At 48.4% G+C, this 20,227-nt stretch overlaps 1 protein-coding gene across 3 annotated transcripts in view; it reads left to right on the top strand.

Moving 5' to 3' along the window:
- The window catches only part of Atp7b (ATPase copper transporting beta), a 75,991-nt gene that overhangs the window by 6,122 nt on the left and 49,642 nt on the right, over window positions 1–20,227 (top strand). Inside the window, exon 1 of one of the 3 annotated variants that reach the window (XM_032918679.1) lies at window positions 15,990–16,410. The exons of 1 other annotated variant lie outside the window; for it this stretch is intronic. In XM_032918679.1, coding sequence (XP_032774570.1) covers window positions 16,180–16,410 — 231 coding nt within the window. In that variant the 5' untranslated portion in view covers window positions 15,990–16,179. Of the gene's footprint in view, window positions 1–15,989; window positions 16,411–20,227 lie in introns of those variants that run through there. One more of the 3 variants, XM_032918678.1, reaches the window with a different exon arrangement.

Raw genomic sequence — 20,227 nt, forward strand, 5'->3', positions numbered from 1 at the left:
TACAGGGTCAACTAACCTGGGTCCACAGGGGCTCCCAGAGACTGAACCACCAACCAAAGAGCAAGCATGGGCTAGGCCTAGGCACATGTAGCAGATGAGCAGCTTGGTCTTCATGTGGGTCCTCTAACAATTGGAGTAGAGACTGTCTGTGATTCTGTTGCCTGCCATTGGATCCCTTTCCCGTAGCTGGGCTGCCTTGTCTGGTCTCAGTGGGAGAGGATGCACCCAGTCCTGCTGTGACTTGATGTGCTAGGACAGGGTACCCATGGTGGGGCTTCCTCTTCTCCTGAGAGAAGGGGGGTTTGGAATTGGGGGAGGTGTAAGGGGGTACTGAGAGCAGAGGAGGGAGGAGGCTACGATTGGGATAATAACATGACCAAATAAATAAGTTAATAATAAAAAAATAGTACTGGGGCTGAGGAGAGAGAGGGTAAGAGCACCCGGGCAAACCTGAGGGTCTGAGTCAGAATTCTCAGTACCCGTGTAGAGAACTGGGCATGGCCGTGGTTGCCTGTTAACTCAGCAGTGTGGGATGTGGGGACAGAAACAGGCTGATAGGAACTAGCTGGCCGGCCAGCTCAGCTAAAATGGCTAGTTAGTTTCCATTTCAGTGAGAAAACCTGTTTTAAAGGAGAAGGTGGAGAGTGATAGAGGAAAACCTCCTATGTCCTCTTCTGGTCTCCACCTGTGCAAACATGCATGTACATTCACATTCACATGTACCTGCACACTTACACGGGTGCATGCACCTGCACACTCACATATGGGTGCATGCACCTGCATACTCACTCACACATGGGTGCATGCACCTGCGCACTCACACATGGGTGCACGCACCTGCACACTCACTCACACATGGGTGCATGCACCTGCGCACTCACTCACACATGGGTGCATGCACCTGCGCACTCACACATGGGTGCACGCACCTGCACACTCACATGCATGGGTGCATGCACCTGCACACTCACTCACACATGGGTGCATGCACCTGCGCACTCACACATGGGTGCACGCACCTGCACACTCACTCACACATGGGTGCATGCACCTGCACACTCACACATGGATGCACACACCTGCACACTTACACATGGATGCACACACCTGCACACTCACACATGGGTGCATGCACCTGCACACTCATACATGGATGCATGCACCTGCACACTCACACATGGGTGCATGCACCCGCACACTCACACATAGATGCATGCATCTGCACACTTACACATGGGTGCATGCACCTGCATACTCACATGCATGGGTGCATGCACCTGCACACACACTTACACATGGGTGCATGCACCTGCGCACTCACATATGGGTGCATGCACCTGCACACTCACACATGGATGCATGCACCTGCGCACTTACACATGGGTGCATGCACCTGCACACTTACACATGGGTGCATGCACCTGAATACTCACTCACATATGGGTGCATGCACCTGCACACTCACACATGGATACATGCACCTGCACACTCACACATGGGTACATGCACCTGCACATTCACACATGGATGCATGCACCTGCACACTCACACATGGATGCATGCACCTGCACATTCACTCATGGGTACATGCACCTGCACATTCAAACACATGGGTGCGGGCACTGCATACAGGACACATCCACCTTTCTTCCATGTATTAGTCAGCGTTCTCTAGAGAATGAGAATTGATAGAATGAACCCCCACCTCTCTCTGTAAATGAGATTTATTGGAGTGGTTTACAGACTGTGGTTCCACTATTCCAACAATGGCTCCTCTCAATGGAAAGCACAAGAACCCAGTAGTTGTTCTGTCCATGAAGTTGGATGTGTCAGGCCTTTGATATACACCAGAATCCCCGAGAAAGTGGGCCCAATCCTAGTGAGGGGATGAACTTGGCAGCAAGGGTCAGGGCAAGCAGGCAAAGAGCACTGTAGACTGTTGTTCTCTGTTTTGCACTTGTTATAACCCAGGTTGTATTGTTTTGGATTTGAACCCAGAGCCACAGGTATTTCAAGCACATACTCTACCATTGAGCTATAACTGCAGCCCTGTAGTTCAGCCTTTTGTGTTTAAAAACCATTGTCTTGTGTATTTGGATAGATGAACAGTGCATCCAGTTTTGCTGATGTCTAAGATCTGTAAAAATCACAATCCCACCCTGCTTTTCTGAGCGTTCTCCGCCTTTGCCGTCATATCCAACTTTTATTCTAGTATCCTTTCTCTGGCTTAAATGTTTTTGTTTTAAAATTCATGTTGAAATGTAATCCCAGCACAGCAGTCTTAAGAGATATTCCCTTTAGGAGGTTACAGAGCTGTGAGGGTTGAGTCCTCGTGAACTTGGAATTAAGTGCTCATGTGGGAAATCTTAATGGAAACTGTTTGCTCCCTGCCTCCTGCCCCGTTCTTTCTCATCTACCAGTGAGGACTCTGGTTCTTCCCTCCAGACAGTGCAACAAGGCACCACCTTGAGTAAAAAGCAACTCTTACCAGACACTGACCAATGGCTCTGATCTGGGATTTCTTGCCTGCCTTGTAATGGTGAGATATAAAATTCTGTTCTTTATAAATGACTGCGTTGTCTGTGATAGTTGCCCAGATACACTAAGAGATTGGTAATGAAGAGTGTCCTTGTAACAAGTACCTGGAATCGGGAAGTAGGTAGTGACTGAAAGAGTTTGGGAGATCGGGCCAGAAAAACCATAGATCAGTCTAAACAGGTGGTGAGGGTGATGCTGGGGAGGGCTCAGACGGGAGCCGTATGTAAACAAAGCTTGGATCTTTCTAGAGACATCTAAGCGGTTGGCCAGAGTGTTGGCGGGAATAAGAAGAGCAGTAAAAGCAGTTGTGGCGAGACGTTAGGTAGAAAGGAGGAGAGTCTCATTGGGAACCTGAGGGAAGGCGGTCCTTATTACATTATGGCGAAGATGGATGACTTGTGGCCACAGAGATCCGTAGAGCAATGGACTAAGCTACTTAATGGGGAACACACCATTAAGCCAAGTGTGGAGTGCTGCAGGGCTTCCTGATCTCACAGAGTAAAATACAAGAACATGGATCCAGAATAGCAGCGTCATCCGCAGGGAAGCAGAACTGGGACGGACCATCCTTAGCCTGGCTGCACCACAGAGAACAGAGGTTTGCCTGGGAGAACACTTGATGAGGGGATTAACATCGGCAGAAGGAAGCCAGATGGGGAAGGCATTTCAGAGACGTTTGAGGTAGCCACTCTCATATCAGGTCCTGAGTGGCAGGCCCTGGGAGGTAAGGAGACTTCAGGACAGGGGCCCACAGTCCCCATGGCACTTCAGGCGGGCGTGTAGAAGCTGTTTTCGCTGAAAAACCTCAACCATCCCTCGAGTCTACTCGAGTAAGAAGCAAGAGGTTGGAAGCACCTACATTTTATTTTGTTTCTCCTCTACTGTGGCTGAGGGCACCAAGTAGGCTGCTGTTCTTAACATTCCCTCCTCTCACGTCTTCTCGGATTCTCTAAACAGCAGAACCTTGGGAGATGGGAGAAATGGGGCTTTTGTTCATGGCTGCCCTCATTCACCTACAGTGGAGCTGCTGACTTGCTGGTTTAATATGCAGCCATTTTTATGATCAATTTTAAACAGATTTCCTTGAATAAATGTTTGAAGTCATTAGGACTTTTTCCAGAGACCTGATTTTTTTTTCTTACCAGCGGATGCAAAACCCAGCCATCATTTCCAATGGAGAACAAGTATTCTGAGGCCAAGTGTGGGCAACAATGGTGGGGAAGCACAGATACCTTAAATAGCACGCTCTGGCATGGTAATGGTTTCATAATGTTTGTATAGACATGGAACAGTGAAAACTAAATATATCATAGGAGTGTCAGATAGGTGGGGTACAGCGAGGGAGGAAAACGTGTGCCGTGCCATAGCCGCTGTCTGACGGATGGTATTCTCACCCTGTGTTTGGGAGACGTTAGAGGTCAGCACATACCACAGTGACTTACCTAACAGGCAAGGATGGATGTTAGGTCAGCAACAGTTATTAGGAAGGCTAAAGATAACCCCAGATAAGAAGTAGGGTCAGGACCCACCGATATTCCAGTTCTCCACAACCACAGAAGTTCACCCACATACTCAACAAATGCTGAGAAACTGAGTCAGCACTGCTTTTAGCAGTGGGAACACAGCAGGTATCAGAACAGGTTGACAAAGGACTCCTCCCCCACTGGAGTTTATATCCTACCCATAGACATCTGTTGACAGCCGGCAAGTCAGTAAAGCACGCACTTGTCTGACTTTCTGATGTCATTGTCTGACTACTCTAGGGGAGAAAAAAATGAGGCCGGGAGGGTTGCTAGGGAGGTGAGAGTGTTGGAAGGTCAAATGGAGTGGTTTTGGGGAAGTGAGTTATGAGGTAACCTGTGAGTGAAAATCCTTAAGCTTTGAGATGGGGATCTGCCTGTGGGATGTTGGTGGGAGGAGCTTCTAAAAGGAACAGGATGAGGAGAGTGGTCTCAGGCTCATCATCCCAGCGTGAGGGACTGGTCGGGCTGGGCGTATGGGATCCCAAGAAAAGGGGCAGAGCACTCCGCTTTCTTACGGGGCATTGTAAGGATTTTAGTGTGGTTGACTTTGGCTACTTTGGTGGGTCCCTTTTTCTTCCACCCTTCTCTACCCTTCCAACCCCCTAACACTAGAAAAGGGAGAAGGATAGAGAGGAAAAGATTCAGGGGTCTGAAGGGGGCAGTGTTATCAGTAGACTACTTCCTGCTGACTAGGGACATTGATCGAGTTCCTCGGGAGAGGTTGATCTCCACCATCAGGAAAACCGATTTCTTCTTGTTTCTTCTTTGTGTACCACTACTTAACAAACCACAACCAACCAACAACCCTCCCCGCCTCTTGGCCCCTAGCATTTATGTACCAACTAAAATTGTTCCCAGAATCCCGAACGTCACACAGTCTCAGAAACGATCTGTACCTGGCAAAATCATGCCCCCACCAGAGCAGAAGGCAAATCCTAGCCAGCGGCCGTGGACAATGGGAAGCAGCCTCATATCCCACACCTAGGATTAAAAGGAGAACATATTCTTTTAACATTTTTGTGCATTTAAAAAACCCAACACTCCAAAGTTGTCACTATGCATTAAGTTCTAATCCTGAGTGTGGGGAACACCCTGGGATCACCTCACGGGAGTAATAATTTCCTATTAGAGGGCTTCTGACTTTTGTGTTGAGAAGCCAGGGGTCGCTTAGGAATTCTCTCTTTTCGTCTTATAGAAGGGACCTGTTAGGTTACCTTTGCTGGTCTAGCGCATGCTGTATAACTCAGGCTGGCCTCGAACTTGTAGCAGTCTTCTTCTGCTGCCTCCTGAGCGCTGGGATTACAGGTAAATCCTCCCAAGCCCACATTAGAAGTCTTAAAACGAATCTGCTGAGCTGCACTGGCTCTGGGCTGGAGTGATGGCTCAGTTATGCAGAGCTCTGACCGAATGACCGGAGTTTGATTGTCAGCTCAGCACTCATGGTCATTCATAACCCCAGGTCCTGGAGATCCGACACCCTATTCGGGCCTCTGAGGAGATCGAGCGTGCAAGCGACATATACATGTAAGCAAAGCGCCCATGTGAGTAAACATTTTTAAAGTTCCCAGTGGTTGCTACTGGCTGTCTGTTGAAGGTAGAACTGACAGGAGTTGCTGGACATTTACTGCTGATTTGAAAAGAGCACTTCTTACCAGTAGCTCATCCTGGGCTATCACTGGGGGGGATTTCATGGGCCAGTGAAGGCTATGGAAGGAAAAGGGAACAGGAGACAATTAGAAGTGCAGTTGTAGAGTTGCTAAGTGTGTTGTTGTGCATGTTAGACATCCCAGGGACATGGTGACAAAGCATTGACTTCCCGAGTGTGGAGTTTGGGAGTTGACTGTACCAGGGAATGAACGTGTAACTTCTCCAGATTCCCGGGTCGGAGTCAGGTCTTTGGAAGCAATTAGCTCACGAGGGTAGACCTAACGGGACTGGTGTCCTTACAAAAGAGGCTTGAAAAGGGAAGGGAGAGGGGGCGTGTGGCGGTTTGAATCTGCGGTGATTAAGAAGAAGCCAGCATCACTGAAGTGACATCTTCTGGGAAGTGTTTCTGAGAGCACAAAGAAGCTGTGTTCCAGAGATAGCCAAGGGTGTACTTCATGCTGCAGCGGGACTTGAACTGTGTAAAAATCACCCAGGTGGTACTGGTTTTGAAGGCATGAAGGGGTCATGGAGAGCAGCTGAGGCTGGGCACTGTGAGAGGCCATGGAAGGCCCTTGGTGAAGGTACAGCCTCAATTGCAGTTGATGGCCCACAAATGAAGGGGTCATGCAAAGAGGTTGAGGCTTGGCACCATGAAAGGAGCCTATAGAGGCTTTCGGTGAAGCCTAGTTGCGGCAGAAGACCTCAATGTATTGGAGATGCCAGTACCATGGGATGATCACCAAGAACAGCAGCAGCAGTGGAATGGAGTCAGCCAGAACTTAGAGTGCCGCAGAGGGCAGAGCGGGAGAAGTGACCCAAGCCATTGGAGGAGCTCAGAAGATCATGTGTGGATCCCAGATATTGTCTTGGATACCCCCAAAATGTTAGAGATGGCACAGCTATGGATTACCTGCCAAGGAACGCTGCTAACAGGGAGTGGAACCGGCCCAAGAGAACAAAGTTTGTTGCTGCTGAATGCTAGATCTGCCAACAGCAGTCAGGAAGAAAGGAGTTGGAGATCTGGAGAGAGCTTTGATGATAAGCATGGAGATGCAGCGTTTGGAGGTCGACAAGCTGGGTTTTGGTTTTGCTTTTGCCCAGGATTTCCTCACTCTGCCATTTAGGAATGGTAAGGTATGATGTCCTGTGATGTTGGAGGTGTGTGGTTTGCTTTTCGATTTTGATTTTATAGGGGATTACAGTTAAGTGGATGAATCTCAGAAGAGACTTTGTACGTTGGACTTTTAAACATTGAGACTGTGATAGAGTACAGAGACTTTTGAGGTTGGACTGAATGTATTTTGCATTATGCTATGACTGGATATGGCCCCAAAGACTCATGTATTTGAACAAGCCTAAGGGGGCCAAGGAGTGGAATATGGTGGCCTGGGCCTCCTTGGCCCAGGGAGTGGCACTATTAGGAGGTGTGGCCTTGTTGGAGGAAGTGTGTCACTGGGGTTGGGCTTTGAGACCCTCCCCCTGGCTGCCTAGAAGTCAGTCTTCTCTACTTGCCTTTTGATCAAACTGTAGAACTCTCAGCTCCTCCAGCACCATGTCTGCCTGGATGCTGCCATGCTCCTGCCTTGACGATAATGGGTTGAGCCTGTAAGCCAGCCCTGATTCAATGTTGTTCTTTATAAGAGTAGCCTTGGTCATGGTGTCTGTTCACAGCAATGGAAACCCTAAGAAAGAAGTAATGATGTAATTATATCTAATCTAAAAAAATAAATCATTAATTTAGAAAGGAGACTCGAAGGAGTGAGTCCCTTAGCTCTTCTGCCCTTTGAGGGTGCAACTGGGAGGAGCCTCTTTGAAGTAGGGAGCAGTGTCCAACAGACCCCAGATCTGCTCACCTTGATCTTAGACTCCTGACCGCTAAACTCTGAGAGGTCCATTGCCGTTTATAGGAGACCCAGTCTGAGGTGCTCTGTTTTACAGTGTGATCAGACTAACGAAGGCGGCACTTCCATGGGATTGGATGAGATCACCAGAGAATGTATATATTTGAAGAAGAGACCTATAGGATAAGCTAGGGGGTAGTGGGGGGGGGACTGGGGCGGGTGGGAGGGAGATAGGGTGGCATCCCAGCACTTAGCACTTCGGGACCTACAAAACTCTAATAAAGGACATAGAGTGGAATAGAACAGGGGAAATCCTGGGAGTATGGGTCACCTGGCAGCTGACCACAGCAGCCACAAAAGCATCAGGTAGTGGTGGAGTCCAGAGGGGCTGTAGGCGGTAAGAGATAAAACATGGTGTCCAGTGGTGGGAAGAGTGAGGCACTGGGAGGTAGTTTGGCCTCCAGGTGGCACCAGAGATCTCGCCAGGTTCGGGGTGAAGCTTGAGAGCATAGGCAGCACCTAAGGTGTGGGAGTGGGGGAGGGTTAGTGGGAGAGGGTCTTCCTGCAGAGTCCTGTGCATCCACTGGAGCTTACCACAGAGCTGGAGAGGAGAGTGGGCAGGGAGGGGCTGCGCGCACAGCGGCCTGTGAGATAGAAGCATTGCCCTTTGCTTTGATAGTCTAAGTGTCTCTCTCTCTCTCTCTCTCTCTCTCTCTCTCTCTGTCTCTCTCTGTCTCTCTCTCTCTCTCTCTCTCTCTCTCTCTCTCTCTCTCTCTCTCTCTCTCAGCCCCTTCTAGTCTTCATATAATTGAACTTCTGTTATTTTCCCACTGCAGGCTGTTTACAGAAATAGAACTTTAAGAACTCTCCAGCGAGCGTGCCGATGGCTGGCTGGCTTGTTTCCATTTCCTATTTAGTGTAAAAGTCCTACCCAGCTAGCTATTTCATCTGGGAAATCACTGCTTCCGTGGGAAGCTTTGGCCAGAAGCTGTCCCTGCTCCGCCCAGGTGCCTGAAGATTAAATGAATATTTTCACCTGAATGCTGCTGCCTTCTGTTCTAAGGGCAAATGTTTCTTGTGCCCCTAGAGTATTTTTAAAATTATTTCTTTTTTTGCAGTTATAATATAATTATTTACACTATAAATAATTAAAAATTCAATATAATTAAATATAATGCAAATAATTTAATATAAATATAATTAATTTTTGACAGCTGTTTAACTCTTGTTTTTTACTCTTTTGAAGTTTTTTTTTTTAATATTCTGGCTATTAATCATCGTCTGTTAGGTATATAGCTGGCAAAGATTCCCGTTCTGTGGGCTTCCCCTTCACCTGGCTGATTATTTCTTGAGCTGTGGAGAAGTTTCTTGTTTTATGAAGTCCCACTTGTGTGTCGTTGGCCTTAATTCTTAGCCAAATAGAGTCCTATTCAGAAAGTTCTTTTCTGCACGTATGCCGTGGAGGGTCCTGCCTATGTGTTCTTCTAGAGCCTCACTGTGGCAGGTTTCGCATTGAGGGCTTTGGTCCCTTCAGTCACTTTTCATGCAAGGTGGTAAATATGGGTTTATTTTATTCTTCTGCGTTTGGACATCCAGATTCCAAGCACTGTTTGCTGAAGATGCTTTCTTTCCTCTAATATATGTTTTTGCTAAATATTAAATTGCTAAAGGTATGTGTGCTTGTATTTGAGCCATTGATTTTGTTTCATTGGCCTTCATGTCTGTTTTTGTACCAGAGCCATATTGTTTACTATGTCAGCTCTGGAATAGATGATAAGATAGGAAATGGTAACCCCTCCAGCTTTGAACTTTTTGCTGAGGATGGCTTTGGCTATATGGGGGGTCCTGTGTGATTTCGTGTGACTTTTAGAATAGCTTTTACCATTTTCATGAGAATGAAATGGGGATTTTGATTGCGATTATAATTGCATCGACTCCGTAAATAGCTTTAGATAAAATGAACATTTTTCTTTTTTACAATATTATTTCTATCCATGAACATGGGATGTCTTTCCATTTTCTGGTATCTTTCTCTATCGAGCTCCTGAAGGGTTTAAAGTTCTCACTGTAGAGGTCCTCTGCTTCTCCGGCTAGGTGTATCTCTCACAATTTTATTTTCTTTGGGGCTGTTGGGAATGTGGGTATGTCCATGATCTCTTTCTCTGTTTGTTGTTGGTATATAAGAAAAGCTTTTGATTTGGGCAAGTTGATTCTGTATTTTGCCACCTTGCTGATTTGTTGATCATCTCTAGAAGTTTTCTGGTAAAAAAATATTGGGTCTCTACTGTATTCTGTCACATCATCTGCTAATAGGGAGAGTTTGACTTCTTATTTGTATCCCTTTAATTTCTTTCTCTTTCTCCAGCTAGTGTGTTGGGTGCCATATTGAAGAGGAGTAGGGATGGCGGACGTCGCTGTCTCATTCCTGACTTCAGGGGATTGCTCAGGCCTTTCTCTGTTTGGGATGATGGCAGCTGTGGGTTTCTTTTACATGACTGCTATTATGTTGACGTATGTTCCCTCAAACACGACATTCTTTTGTACTTTTATCATGAAGCATGGTGGATTTGGCCAAAGACCTTTCTTGGCTTTGGTGAGATGATCATGTGATTTTGTATTCAAGGCCATTTATGTGGTTTATTACATTTATTGACTCGTGTGTTGAAGCATCCTGTGTTTCAGGATAATCCAACTTGGTCATTCTTTTGATGTTCGTCTGTATTTCGTAAGTATTTTATTGAGTATTTTCGGCTCTATGTTCATCAGCGATTTTTTTTTTCTTTCTGAGTGTGCCTTTACCAGGTTTTGCTATTAGAAGAATGATACTAGCTTCATAGAAGGTGTCTGGGAGTGCTCCTGTGTGTGTGTGTGTGTGTGTGTGTGTGTGTGTGTGCATGTATGTGTCTCTGTGTGTGTCTGTGTCTGTGAATAGTTTAAGAAGGACTGGCTATGAAAAAGTCTTTGAAAGTCTAATAGAGGTCTGTTGTTAGCCTATCTGTTCTGGACTTTGTTTTTTTTTTTTTTTTTTTTTTTTTTCTAGAAGGCTTTTATCATTATTTCAGTTTGTTTGCTTAGATTGTTGTATGACTGCACACCAGAAGAGGGCACCAGATCTCATTACAGATGGTTGTGAGCCACCATGTAGTTCCTGGGAATTGAACTCAGGACCTTGGAAGAGCAGCCAGTGCTCTTAACCACTGAGCCATCTCTCCAGCCCAGTGTTTCTATGTCTTTATTGATTCTTGTTCTCAAGCTCTGGATTGTTTGGGCTCCCCTCTTCCTCCTCTTCCTCCTCTCCCTCCCCTCCCCCCTCTCCCTCCCCTTCCTCCTCTTCCTCCTCTTCCTCCTCTTCCTCCTCTTCCTCCTCTTCCTCCTCTTCCTCCTCCTCCTCCTCCTCTTCCTCCTCTTCCTATTCCTCCTCTTCCTCTTCTCTTCCTCCTCTTCTTCTCTCTCTCTCTCTCTCTCTCTCTCTCTCTCTCTCTCTCCCTCCCCTCCCCCTCCCTCTCCCTCTCCCTCTCCCTCTCCCTCTCCCTCTCCCTCTCTCTCTTTCTGAGGCATGATCTCAGTATTGTACAGCCCTGGCTGTCTTAAAATGCACTATGTAGACCAGACTGGCCTTGAACTCAGATCTGCCTGCCTCTGCCTCCAAGAACTGGGAGGTGCGGCATGCACCAAGCCTGGCTGTTCGTGGTTTGTTGGACACCCCTCAGGTGTTTGTTCTCCTTAAGCTCTTTCTCCTCAGTTTCACTGAGCCGTTTCTTTGTGTCTGCTTTAAACTCCTTGAATTCTTTGATGAAGTTTATGATCGTTCTTTTAAATGCTGTGCCTTGGGACGCGTAAAGCTAATTCTTATGGGCAACCTTTCTACAGGACTGGTGGGTTTTGGTTAGGAGAGACTGCCTTGATCTTCCATATTGTTTGCAGTTTTGCTATGAGATCCAAGCATGTGACTCATTGTTCTGTGTCTGATATGGACAAAGCAGTCTGGGGTAGAAGAGAGTGTTTGTGAGCGTGTGGAGCCCAGAGGTTGGAAATGGCTGGGTGGGATGAAGTCAGGTGCACAGATGAGACAGGGTGGCTGTGTAGAGTGTGAATTCTAGTTCCAGCCTGGAGTGTGGGGTTAGAGACTGCTGCGTGCAGAAATTTTGTGTGGTATGGGATGAACTTATGAGTTGGGGGCTAAGCAGGGCAGGGAGGGCATGACCTGAAACCTAGAAATTTCTTGTGATTCAGGCAGAGGTGGCCAAACTGGGCCAGGACACTGGAACCTGGGCTAGATCTGGCAAGTTTGGGAGGGGGCATGGGAGAGAGCATCAGGCAGAGCCGCAGGGCTAGGCCCCAGAGAAAGATTTTGGGGGTCTTCCGCTGTGTGTACCTTTAGCACCTGGCTTCGACTGTTAGTGACCTGTGTTCTGGCGTGAAGGACGGATGAGCAGTGGGCCCTCAGCTACAGTGAATGCGTTGTTTGTGTTAACCACACTCGCAGTGTGGGAAACTGCCAGGCCTCTGTGTCCAGCACACACACAGCTTAGTGTCAGATTCTGTGGTCCTGTCCTGTCACAGAATCTGAGATTCTTCTTTGTGCCTTAGAGGGCTGGCCTGCCCCGCCCCAGGGTCTTTCTTGGGGGCCCTTTCTAGTGAAGGCTCCTCTGGGTTGAGCTGCTAATCTTTTTGAGTGCTGAGATGTTTTCTGTGCCAGATGTCCCTCCCCCGAACAGGGCTCTTTTGTCCTAGGGGCTCCTGGAACATGAGCTGCCCATCTGCCTCTGGGACTCAGGCTTCTCAGCTTACCAAAGAGTTGTTTGGGACAGCAAGGGGTGTGTGTCATATATATATGTAGGTGAATTTCGTTTTAGGAAAGAGCAAAGTTTACACATGTGGTGTTCAGACTCCCTGGGTGCAAGAAGGCCTGTTCTATGGATATGAGATATGGATATGGATAAGAGAATAATGGAGTTTCACCTTGGGCTTGTATAAAGGGGTCAGAAAAGCATAATGAAATTCTAGGTAGAACTTCAGTCATGGGGGTACATGCCTATAATTCTGGTGTTTAGAAAGCAGAGGCAGGAGGATTACCACAAGTTTGAGGCCAGGCTGGTGCATAAGATAAGTTTAAGGCCATCTGGGACTACAGTAAGATTCTGTCAAAAGAGAAAAGCAGAACCGAAAACCCTAAAGAATTCTAGGTAAAAGAAGCATACCCTGCTTTATACATATAAGTCAACTCGTTTGTTTAAATACATTTAAACAGGTTTCCGGAACATCTGACATTTGCTCATTAGTATAGATGGAAGACCCTTGTGTCCCATAGCTTAGCCGTTACTCAGAGCTGAGCACCTACTGAGCAGTGTCAGCAAGAGGGCATAATCCACTTGCCGAGTGGTGGGACAGAGAGTTTTTGGCTCCAACAGTGACGATGAACAGGAGATAATGAGGAAAAAAAATATGCGAACGAACACACACACACACACACACACACACACACACACACACACACACACACACGTCTTATAGATACACCTAAGAAAACCAAGTTATCTCTCTATGTCATGAGACCTGAATAGAAATCTTTGACTAGTAATCAGGGAGTTATGTAGAAGTGAACGAGTTAAAGTTTTACCAAAGTGTGCTGATTTCTGCCTGCCTGTTAAAGACCCTACCCCTTTTTCTGGGAAAAATAAACACTGCCCGGAGAGTAGTTAGCACAGCTATCTTGGCAAAGGTCAAACTACACATCCTGTTTGCTAAGAACATTATCCTTTTACCTGCCAAAGTTTGTAAGCCTTAATTACTATAATGCTGCCGAACTCAGGGGGTTGCAACATATGCCCCAAGGCAGGTCTCACCATCTCCTCTCAATAGGCTAATTAAAAGAGCCAAATTAGAAGTGGGCATCAGAAGAAGGAGATTTATTTAATGGGGCAGTGTGGATGATGCACCGAACCACTTTGTCCTGCTTCCCAGTCTGGCCACGTTAAAGTTCGATACTCTAACAAATATTTATATCCGTGTATTGCTGCCCACATAGCATCTATGCACAAAGATGTCTGTTCTAGTAAACATGCCTGGTGGAAACTCCTCTGGGTGCACATGGGACTCAAAGACCACCCCTGTTACCAGACCTATAAGAATTGCAAGAACTTGTGCCGGCCTTTACACAGCGTGGGTCTCTCAGCCTCTCATGGTTAGAGTTTCTTCTGTCTTGCCAAGTGCGTGTTCTGTTCTTGCTAGTTGGGGTTTCCCTGACAGTAAGGGCTAAATATGTGCAGATGGTGTTGGCCTTACCCCTGCCTCCCCGTAAATGTACAGTACAGTCCAATCAGAAGTGACTTCCTCCATGTGTCTGATTGATCTCAAGCTAATTTCAAAGATGTCAGGCACATTCCCAGGTCTCGTCATAGAGTTCCATACCGTTATAATGTTTTTTTTTTTTTTTTTTTTTTTACCATCTGCGACATGAAGAAAACCAGTTTTGGAAAAAACAACCAGGGTAGAGTCATGGTGGTTATGACTCAAGATGGCTGCACTCAAGTCAGGTTGAACCCAGTGGCCATGCTGAAGCATTTGTATTTGTAATGATCTTATGACAACAAGGAAAACTTCAAACCACTTAATAATTCATATTTAAAGGATATGATGCCCCTGGGGAGGACTTGTACCAAAGTGTCTAAAATTTTGTAACAGTCTAATGGGTTAAAGAGATAAACTGCAGTTACTCACTAGTGTTGCCCAGCATACCAAGTGCAGAAGTCAGCAAGCTTGCAGGAGCCTGACATTCCACCAGGAAACCGGTCCACCCGATAAGCAGGCTCCGAGCAGTCTCAGCTGTGCAGTGCTGGGCTCCGGCCGGAAGGCTGGGAGCTCAAGCCCTCAGCGCCTCACTTGTCTCTCCATGGTTGGGCCCTAGCTTGGTCAGCATTTTCTGGAAACTCAGTGAGGTTCCCTCTTGGTCTTGGCTGTGAACTCGGGAGATAAAAAATAAAGTGCGTACTCATTTTGGAGGAGCCGATTTACAGAATGTGCTGCACAAGCATGGCAGTGTCAGACCCTTATGGGAGGAAAGGAAGAGTGAATGCCCTTGGCAAGTGGACCACTGGTGGGCTTCAAAGAAAACAGGTTTCTTGTTGGTTGGTGGGGTGGGTTGGTAATTGGGTTGATTGGTGGTTGGGTGGGCTGGTTGTTCAGGGGGCAGTTGTAGGATGGGTGGGTGGGTAGGTTGGTGGATGGGTTGGTTGTTGGGTGGGTGGGTGTTGGGTGGGTGGGCGGGTGGGGTGGTTTGATGGGTAGGGGGTTGGGTGGGCGGGTGGGTGGGTGGGTGGGCGGGTGGGTTGGTGGGTGGGTGGGTTGGTTTGATGGGTTGGTTGTTGGGTGGGCGGGTTTGGTGGGTGGGTTGGTTGTTGGGTGGGCGGGTGGGTGGGTGGGTTGTCATGTGGGCAGGTTGGTGGGTGGGTGGATTGCACTCCTGGAGCTGCAGCTTGGGGCGGAACGTGCTAAGCAGCTCCACCTGAGCTCTATGCTGAGCTACCACTTGCCCAAGAAGAGATCTTGAGGTCAGTTATTAGGTAGGGAAAGGGTGCCATTGTGTAGACACAGATGGGCATGGGTTCTAAACACACGTCTCAGCGACCTGAGAGGGGTGCACTCAGCTGCAAGGACCGATGCAGACACGAGCAGGGTGGCTGCCCCAAAGACTGGTTCAGCTCAGTCCGCACCGTGTACCCTCCACACACCAACCTCGTGGGCATTGCCAGGACTGTGTCTGTCTGAGTGGTTCCTCCCGTGGGACAGGACTGCATGTCCCATGGGTCAGGTGGGGGATGGGGAGGGAGACCGCCCTGCCTTACAGAGGGCGACTGCCTGGATTTCCACACTGTGCCTGTCTCTGTCTGTTAATCCTCAGGTGGAACAGTAGGTAGCCTGAGAGGCCTGAGTTATGGATTAGTTCCCACCAGTTGTGCCAGTATAAAGGACGAACGAGCCTCGTTGCCATGAGTTTGTGCGGTCAGTTCTTACTGAAGTCAAGAACAAAGCTGCAGGAGACAGGGAGATTTCTAAGACTTGTTTGGGAATGCAAACCATGCCCGGGAAACACTTCTCTCCAGCGGGCTGCCCTCTGCCAGTGCTGGAGCCCTGGAAGAGGCCACTGAAATTCTTCCAGGAAAACCCTTGCAGCCTGGCACTACGAGGAATTGGCTAGCCCAGCACTTTTGTCGCTAGCTAGCCAGGTTTCTAGGAGTACAGGTGGCCAAAAGGAAGCTGCGCCTGGCTTTGGGAGATGATCGGGCGCTTGGCCCCAGGTTGTACTGCTTGCTGTTCGGTATTTTGTGTATGGATTGTGTGCTGGGGCCCAAAGTAGCCCACACCTGTGCCGGCCGAGCCAGAGGCCGCAGTTGGATTGGGTGGAGATAAACAAAGCAAATAGGCCCACAGCGGCGGTGTGCAGCGTGTGCAAGTTCCTGAGCTCCCGCAGACTGAAGACCGCCTCTCCCTGCCTGCAGTTTGCCAGGCTGGGAAGGGTGCCTGTTCCTGCTAATAAGCAAGACCTCTGGAAAGTATTTTCCTCACAGCACCACAAGTGGGGAAGCTGAACCGTGTGAGTGGGGAGGGAAGGAGTGACGGTGGACCTCGCTATGGAGAAAGCTCAGGGCAAGATGCACCAGACTCCGGAGCAGTCGTTCCTGGCAAGTCTGAGTAACCCACAGGTGACATTGCTGTCCGTGCAGAAGAGGTGCACCTTCAGGAGGAGCTCCGGGCTTGGGAGCTTGGCCAGATCGGACTCTTCAGACGAGAAAGATCCTCCCCAGCCAGAGGAAGAATCATCACCGGGTGCTTTAGCTAGAACCTCGGAAAGGAGGTCCCAGGTCAGTGCAGTAGAGCACAGAGTGAGAGGCTCTGGAGACTGAGGCTAAGTTTGCACCTAGAGTGGCTCCAGCCCTCCTAGGGGCAGAGGGGTGGAGGAGAGAGATTGGCGTATGTTGAAGACCCATTGTACTTTGTTATTGATCAGAGAAACAGTTTTATTTAAAGATCCTATATTTCGCTATCGTCTCAGAATGCTCGGAGATGCTCCCTTATTGACTGTTTCTTAGCAGTTCATTTAGACTATGGGGCCCCGGGGTTGAGTCTCCAGGATCCCCCCCCCCATTATTTTTAATTGCTTTTTACTTTTGATGAATTTGTAGACAGTTCCAAGAAACTCCGAGTTTCTTCCTGGGTGACTTCTCGTGCGAAATCTAGCCGATGGTGCCGCTCGCTGGGGAGCTTGCCCGAGTGCCTTTGTGTTTGTAACGCGCCCGGACTCCGCTTTATGAGGGCTTGCATGGTGTCTCTTTTCTGCCTCTGAGCCAAGGATCTGGCTCTGCCTGTGTACTGTGTGCCTTAGAGTTACGGGATTTCCCAGGCTGTTCCAGATAACAGCATGGAACCCGGCCTCTGCCCCTGACCCCACTGAGTGTTGCTCATGGGTATTCTGGGACAGTGTGGAGTGGCACTTGGAGAGAGTACCACTGTCTCGGAAATTTTACTTTGTAAATTTGCTTTGCTGATGTTAAGTACACAATACACATGCACACACAAGCACACGGTGAAGAGAGACGGAGACACAGAGAGGACGCTTGCTAACTTTATTAATTTTACTCACTTGGGCTGGGGAGATGGCTTAATGTGTAAAGTCCTTGTTGTGCAGGCCTCAGGGCCTAAGCTTGGATCCTCAGGACTCACATAAGACTGGACACAGGTATCCACTGTAACCCCAGCACTTGGGGTGAAGATGGGCAGTTCCTGGGGGCTCTCCGACAGCTAGCTGAAAGGCAAGGCCCAGGTTCAGTGAGAGACTGAGGTAAAGAGCCATGGAGAGGGAGCCTTGAAGTTCAGTGACCTCTTCAAGCACACGCACAGGGAAGCATGCTGTATACACACATGTACACACAAAACACCATGCACCGCGCGCACGCGCACGCGCGCGCACACACACACACACACAAAGTAACATTTATTTTTTAAATTAAAAATTTTAAGTTTCAAAATATATAATTAATATTATTTTAGAATACTTAAAGATAATCTCAAAGCGTATGTGCTAACGTATAGGCATATATTCCTGTATGCTCGCGGTGGTTCAACATAGAGCCATCAATCCCTCCACATTGGGAATGTTAGAGATTAACACATCCGTCTGGATGCCTGGGATGATTTGGGTGAGATCTGCTTCTTCCTTCCATTTTCCCCCACACCTCCCCATCCTTCCTTCTCCCCCTCCACACCACCCCGTGCTAAGCCCTGCCCCTGGCCCTGTGTGCGATGCTTTGAGTGTGGCGATCACCGTCCTCTTCCTGCCTCTTGAATCCGATGTCCGGAGAGTTCTGAGGTGAGGCCGGGCAGAGTAGCATCCATCACATTCTCGGAGTGGCTGCGGCTCTGGGCTACACCCGCTTCCAACAGCAGAACACAAACAGTAAGAGCGTCCATTGGAAGCTGGGAAACTCTCTTTCTCAAGCTGATGGAGGCTCTGCAGAAAAAGCCCGCAAATGTTCTCAGGAGTGAGATGAAGCAAAGACTCCCTCCAGGCCTTTCCTGGCCACAGTTTCAACCCCAGCCTGCTAACCCCAGGATCGTTTTTCAGACCTTGTGGTGTAGGCTGAGTTGGTTTTAAATATAAAACTTGGTAGGAGAGTTCCTTTTTACTCTCTCTGCAAATACAGTGCTAAAGAATGGAGGTAAGAACACACACACACACACACACACACACACACACACACACACACACACCCCACTTGTCCACACTGAAAGCAATCCAAACGCCGTGTAACTGTTGACAGATTGTTCTGGCTGCGGTGTGGCTCTGGTACAGCGCTCGTTCACACAGCAGGCCCTAGGTCCATTTAGTACTGCAACAGAGAAACGAAGGAGACTCTCCCCTGGCCGTTTCATAACTGTCCTCCGAACAGCTTTGTCTCATGAGTGCCTGTCGTTGAAAACCTGCCCGCCTAGAAGGGGCCGAGTGCTGAGTATTGCCTGTCACTGACAAATTGCTTCTAACACTTCCGCAAACCCTTCTGCCAGGAGCATACAGAATCAGCCGTGAGGAGACTGAGAGCTGGCGCTGTGCTCTGGCTTTGGGATATCACAGGCAGAGCTCGGAGCATCTCCCGGAGGCTGGGTAGTAGGGAAAATCTGTAGAGCTTTCTCTTCCCGGCACATGTGACGGTCGATGGGTTGTGTCTTGCTGCAAGGAGGCAGTGTCAACTTTCTGTGACGCTGCATTCAAGTAAATGTTCTCCAGTCCACCCTTAGTTTTTCTTCTGTCGTTGATTTCTTTTCCCTTGAATTGGTGCCAATCATGGCCGGCCACGGTCAAGCCTCCGTCCCAGGCCTCTGTTGCGTTCACACCGTTTTAACTTTTAAATCAGTTAGCATTTGGAATGGTAACACACGTGCATGGCACCAGGTGAAAAATGGCTTCCTTGTCCCTGTGCAGTCTGACTCCTCAGCCTCCTATCCTCTTCACCCCACGTTGGTTCCTTAGGCATTTCCCTAAGGATAACCAGCTTGCCTAACAGCCTCCTGCCTCACGTGGCTATTCAAGCCCTGTGTTAACTCCCTTCCATCCCAACTGTCTGTCATTGTGCCGGACACAGACTGCCGGGGATATAATAGCACGTACACATTGAGACTCATTCGCAGGGAATGCTTGCCAGGGCGACACCCGGATCCACTACCCAGCCACAAGGAAAAACTAACGTGGACAGCTGGGCAGTTCTGCCAACTTCAGCCGCCCTTCCAGCTGGCAGCGAGGCTCAGGTTAGCAGGCACGTGAAGAACGGACTGCCACTCTCCAGCTCCAGTGTGTTCAGACGGATGAGCGGTCACCACTGACTCTCATCGAAGGGGAGAAGCCGAGCTGTCATCACAAGCCGTCAGGTCGTGCAGCAATAGAGCACCTAGACAGGAAACACTACATGTTCTGCACCTTGTTCTTCTCAATGAACAGTACATTCCAGTCTGTTTCAGTATGTGCAGTGCAGCCTCATTCATGTTCAGAGCTGCGTAGTACTCCACCTCAGTATAGTATATAGGCTATATAGTAACTCACCCTACCAGACTCTTGTTTCTGGTTTTGCAGAATCTAACATCATTGTTACTCTAGAAACTTCATTTCACACTGAACATTTCTTGGATAAATTCTCAGGAGTCCAGTTGCCGAGTCAAACCTTTGTGAATTTGCTATTTTAATAGATATCCCTGGATTGTCCTCCAAAGAGGTTCCATCCCCTTGAAGGGTATCAGAGAGACCCATTCTTTTCTTTAAAAAATGCCTTTAACCTCCATTTATACTTTATGCATATGGGTATTTCAGCTGCCTGCCTGAATGTCTTGTGTATCCATGCGCATGGCTTGCAGTGCCTACATATGTCAGTAGAGGGCACTAGAACCTCAGTAACCCCAACTAGTAATGGGATGGTTGTGACCAGCCAGCCCTGTCAATGCTGAGAATCGAACCCTGGTCTCCTGGAAGAGCAGCCAGTGCTCCTAGCTGCCAAGCCATCTCTCCAGCCCCTCATGCTTTTCTTTTGAGATGGGGTCATGCTGTGTCATCCAGGCTGGAATCGAACTTGTGACCCTCCCACTGGAGCTTCCCAGTCACTGCCATGACAGGCTCACCCCACTGCAATTGACCTA

This window comes from Rattus rattus, chromosome 13 (assembly GCF_011064425.1).
Source record: "Rattus rattus isolate New Zealand chromosome 13, Rrattus_CSIRO_v1, whole genome shotgun sequence".
Taxonomy (NCBI): Eukaryota; Metazoa; Chordata; class Mammalia; order Rodentia; family Muridae; genus Rattus; species Rattus rattus.